A 5,445-nucleotide genomic window follows, 5' to 3' on the forward strand; every position below is an offset into this window, starting at 1 on the left:
ATCGAGTGCTCGAACTCTCTGACGTCCTTTTGAAATAAATTTTTTTATACATGCTATTTCATTAAAGTTTACTGTAAAAGTGGAACAAAACCTTTTTCTTCACTTATTTTCTTATGAATTGAATACCAGGAAAAAAGATGAAACATACCATCGTCGAATTTTTACTTTATTGTAGGAGATTATGGAATGCTTCAATGGTTGCATCAATAATGAAAAATAATTGTGTGAAATTTTCCTTGGCTCTGTGCTTTATTATAGTTTGCTAATGAGAATATGCAAGCTGAATGAAATTAATTACAAAGTTATATGATAAGTTCCTTCGTTAAGAAATATACAGATGAGATATACCGTGCAATAAACTTTTATCAAGACATACGTTCACTCTTGTGCGCAAATAAGTCAATATCATATTTAATTATGCAACTTTATTGATTACCTCAATGCGGACACTTAAGTGCATTCATATCATAAACATTTGCAGTATGTTTCACACTAGACATCAGTAGATTAAATTTATTATACATATTTTTACTAATGCTACCTTAAGATGATATCGAGCGCATGAAATTACATTTATTTGGTTTTTTTAAAATTATTTTAAGAATCCCGGGCATTTTGCAACCTTAGTACAGAAACATAATCGAAAAATTTAAATAAATAACAATTATTTTTTTAATGTTTGTACGACTGAAGACCAACCAAATTAATTGATGTCAATATAAAAATATCAATTTCCGAATATGATAAATACAGCATTGTTTTCAAAATTCATTTAATCCATTTAGTCTACCAATCTTTAATCAATAAATTAGAACAATGTGATAGTGGAAAATAATTCCGTATAAATAAATATTTTGATAATACTTTATCTGCATGATTGTTAATACAATTGAATGTAAATATGCACAAATTCAGAATTGTTTTTTTTTTTCATATTGAATGGTTGTATCAATGGAATTATCCTTAAAATGCATTTTCATATTAAACTAAAGTGTTTTTAATATTAAATATGTTTCCAATTTTTCCACGTTTTTTAAGTTTGATATCTTTCCATGCGCGTAAAATTGCTTACAATGCGTGTAAAATGTGTCAAAATGCGTGACCTTTAATTAGGTGAAATCTAAAACGCAATATTGTTCAAAAGAGCCGCATTCTCTGGTGTCTTATTACGACTTTAAACAAGATCTGAAGTCAAAAAGAATTTTTATTGGAGGAGTAAAAATATGTATGCAAAGAAAGCACTTTTTATGCATGCGGCAGTGGAGAGCGCGTGGTGATGTCCTTGACTTGCTAGTTTAAGAATTGTACCCTGAAGGACACTGTATAGTGTCTGTTGTTTAGTCTATTGATTTCTCCTTAAGTCGCACTTGTTTACTCTCAATTTGCATCAATAGGTAAATGGTGTGTGCGATAAGAAATTCATATTGATTCTTCATTAACCTTCCATCAGTCTGTGCAGCACGGCTCAATTCTAGGTCATTACCATGTCACTTTTGGGTGGTTCTGGCGCTGCCCAGAAAGTTCTTAAATTGCCGAAGGGTTCATGATGTTTTTGCAGTGCCTCTCCGCGAGTCTTACAGTGCACATGATTCGGCGCGACTCCGAGACGGAAATTGGCGTATAAGGAAGTGTGTATGTGATAAAGTTACAATGCACAAAAATACAGTTCCCGGATCAAATTTGCGTTCTGTGTTTCTGGACGAGAAGCCAACTTTGGATATTACCACAGCGCGGAAGAGTATCACAGAATTGCAGAATTTCCGAAGCAATGGCAGCATCAGTAATGGACTGCCGCCTCCTGCCGTGGATGGTCACATCCCATTTCCACAAGTATTTAATACACACCACAATAAAAGTCCTACAAGCATTTGCCGGGGAGATAAAGTGCACTTGGAGTGTGATTAATGTACAACCACTTTTCATTTAATAAATTTGAGAGTAAATTTGCACCCAATACAAGTTACCGTGAGCAGTGAAAGTTGTAGTAATCTCTTGGGTGGGAATCAGGAATAATCTGTAAAGCTCAAACTCACGAAATTCTCACTCACTCAAAATTATCAACTGCGAGAACTTCCTAAACTGCCAGGTTTTGTCGATCTAAATTGCTTAAATCGGAATTTGTGGATTCTACGGGGTAAAATACGAAAGATTTTAATGATAAGTGACTTTTTAGTGAATGAAATGTTCTGAAGAGATTTGGAAAAAAAATTTACTTAAATCGTCAGGATTTTATTTATCATATGTACCCCTTCCATAGTACGTTGGATCTAAAATTGGTTCACATTCATGAAACTTTAGTTGAAAATTCCTTTAAAAAAACTTTCTCTCAGCCAAATTGAGTTTAATTTCCGAAATTCATTCCATGAAATCTGTCAATGCAACATCGCAACTCCTTTGAAATCCTGCGGTATTGAGAAGAAAATTTCACCTCACATCTCCTAATCTACTTATTACACGATCTACTCAAATCCTCATGCTTTCTCCACACATATCTCTCCATAGGACATCATTTATGAAAATGCCAAGCCCATTAATATTGTCCTACAATTTATGGGTGCTCTTCCGATCTCAAAGCCACGCCCTGGAGAAAGTGAATACCGACTTTCATCCCTTACAATGTTCTATTCTTTTGTGGTACTGGCGGCTCTCTTGGTAAGTTGTAGAAACTTGCAAATACATCTCCGTTGTGAGTGACAAATGTAATAAATGATTAACCAAAACAATTTCCAACTGTGCCACCACTTCTGGGCGCAATTCTACAACCACCAAAATTCACCAGACTTATGTGGTGTTCGTGGTGATCAAGCGGATAGCCATTGTCCGCAATCTGGAGGGGCGTTTTGAGGAAGCCGTAATCGCATACTTGTTCCTCGTCAATCTCCTGCCCGTGGTAATAGTGCCGATGATGTGGTACGAGTCGAGAAAGGTGGTAAAGGTTTGGAATCACTGGAGTGATTTTGAGGTACGTTGCTTGTGGGTAGAACAGTAATGGTACATTCTCACCCGGCGTCAAGTATGATTTATATTCGCTTTCGTCGTACCTGCGGAGCTCGAAATACTTCCAAGTTCATTTGTTTAAGAAAATACCACGGAAATCCGCTATAAGCTGAACTCTCTTGCGAACAATTTTCCAGTTGCTGTACTTTCAAGTCTCCAAAAGACCCTTGGCCATAAATTTAAAGATGAAAGCTCTGGTTATTGCAATAGTTCTGCCACTACTTGCATCACTGTCCGTTGTCGTGACGCACGTGACAATGGTACATTTCCGTATATCTCAGGTATGTAGAATCATCACACATGCTCTGCCTGTACTGACAATTTCACCTTAACTAATCGATTCCTATTCAATTGCGGCTTCTCCACAAAGGTGATCCCATACTGTTTCCTGGATACCCTGACGTACATGATGGGAGCTTACTGGTACCTATCTTGCGAGACCCTCAGTGCAGCTGCAAATGTTCTGGCTGACGACTTTCAGAGGGTAAGTTAGCAGCATCAGTGCTCAATAGTGGGCGTAATGTCAGAGAGCTCAGAGAGTAATTAAATACAAATAGTTTTCCTACCCACACTATCGGCATACCAATGCTGATGCAGTTTCCTTTCAACGGACTGGATTTAATGGCACTCACAATACCCAAAATGCAATAACATCCTGCACAGATTAACTTTGAATTGATTATTGAAAGTAGAGAGTTTTAATTTCACCCCTACAAGATATTTGAACAAGAATTTGAATCTTGGCTGCAAATTTTTAAATTATTCTGTATTGAAAATGACAACCTATCACGTCATTTGCAACATAAAGTAGTTTGACACTATGCGTATTGATTACCAAAAAGGTTTACCATAAATCTTGTTGTGTAGTTTTACAGTTTCTTCCCCATATAAGAAGATTATTACGAAATTTTTACGATATGCTATACAATTTTCACAATGTTTGGCCCTTTTCAGTCGTAAAACAGTCACTTTACTGTTCCCCAATATGAGACACTTTGAGCCTCAAGTTTGAGGACATTTAATGTACATCATGATTGCAACATAAAGCTGCCACTTTTCCGATAAATTGAAACAGATAAACTTTTGTATTTCTCAATCAGTCCGCACAACATTGCTTTCTGAGCTTTCTATGTGACAAAGGAATGCTGAGAATTCCTGGCATTTTTTTGGCTCCTAACAATGCACACAAGTATGCAGTGCAATGTTGAAATTTTCAAGAGATGTGCTGATGGAAAATGTGGAAAATAGTGGAGAAATGTGCAGCATATTTGCCCAGAGCCATGCTTATTTTAACCACAATTACGCGTTAGGTATGCAAGTGCGGGATGGACTCAAATGTTGTCTCATTTGCAATTACAAGGCATTGCGTAACATTGGACCGGCAGCTATGGTGGCGGAATATCGGTCCTTGTGGCTTCGACTGAGTAAACTAGCACGGGACACAGGAACGGCCACTTGTTACACATTCACGTTCATCAACTTGTACCTCTTTCTCATCATCACCCTATCGATCTATGGGCTGATGTCGCAGCTGTCTGAGGGTTTCGGGGTGAAGGATATTGGCTTGGCTGTTACCGCATTCTCCAGCATTGGCCTACTCTTCTTCATTTGCGACGAGGCCCATTATGCCTCCCACAATGTGCGCACCAACTTTCAGAAGAAGCTCCTCATGGTGGAGCTCAATTGGATGAACATCGACGCACAGACAGAGGTGAAGTCCTCCCCCAAGTCAAGAACGCCACTTCAGAGGATTTTCCAATTTCTCTTTTCGCATATACTCCTTTCATCCCCATCAAAATTCACCCTGTCACTGTTCTTTCAGATAAACATGTTCTTGCGAGCAACGGAAATGAATCCAGCCAATATCAATTTGGGCGGTTTCTTCGATGTCAACAGGAATCTCTTCAAGTCCCTTCTTACAACAATGGTCACGTATTTGGTTGTTTTACTCCAGTTCCAAATTAGCATTCCCGACGACACCGTCACTCAAACAACCACCGAGTTTTCACCCACGGAGAGTTCCAATTAAGCCGAGTTTCCAAGTTGTTGTTGTACAATTATATAATAAATGTCTCACTTTCAAATCACACTGCTAAATTATGTACAAATAAGTATATATATTAGCATAAAGACAGAAAATAGATATTTTCCATACGGAGAAAAGCAAAAACTCTTAGACAATTACATTGATTCTTCTGAGTTCTACTATTTTCACTTCCACACAATAAATATTTCCTGTCTGAAATTTCTAATTGGCGCCCATATATTTTAGTTGAACTGAACACTCTTTGCTCGTGCTTGCAGATTAATTACAATTGACCTGTATAATGTAATTCCAATGCAAAAAGCGATAACGATGTCTATTTGCATTCAAAGTGCCAAATTGATTGAAATTAAGCTGGGTTTATGGGCGAAAATGAATTACAAACGGTATAAACTATAATGAAC

The 5,445-nt window shown here is 37.3% G+C and overlaps 1 protein-coding gene across 1 annotated transcript; it reads left to right on the top strand.

Moving 5' to 3' along the window:
• Positions 1–1,650: 1,650 nt before the first annotated feature.
• On the top strand, positions 1,651–5,026 carry LOC132257279 (gustatory and odorant receptor 24). Its single transcript, XM_059754128.1, has 7 exons — positions 1,651–1,830; positions 2,503–2,652; positions 2,780–2,962; positions 3,135–3,308; positions 3,368–3,481; positions 4,358–4,708; positions 4,820–5,026. Exons 1-7 carry the CDS (start codon positions 1,651–1,653, stop codon positions 5,024–5,026), a joined length of 1,359 nt encoding a protein of 452 aa, XP_059610111.1.
• The last annotated feature ends 419 nt before the right edge of the window (positions 5,027–5,445 follow it).

Source organism: Phlebotomus argentipes, unplaced genomic scaffold, assembly GCF_947086385.1.
Source record: "Phlebotomus argentipes unplaced genomic scaffold, Phlebotomus argentipes genome assembly contig_6, whole genome shotgun sequence".
NCBI lineage: Eukaryota > Metazoa > Arthropoda > Insecta > Diptera > Psychodidae > Phlebotomus > Phlebotomus argentipes.

Coding starts and splice junctions, on each gene's coding strand:
- LOC132257279 (XM_059754128.1), top strand. CDS start 1,651: ATGCACAAAAATACAGTTCCCGGATCAAATTTGCGTTCTGTGTTTCTG. Junction 2,653..2,779: donor TGGTACTGGCGGCTCTCTTG/GTAAGTTGTAGA, acceptor AAAATTCACCAG/ACTTATGTGGTGTTCGTGGT. Junction 3,482..4,357: donor TGGCTGACGACTTTCAGAGG/GTAAGTTAGCAG, acceptor TGCAATTACAAG/GCATTGCGTAACATTGGACC.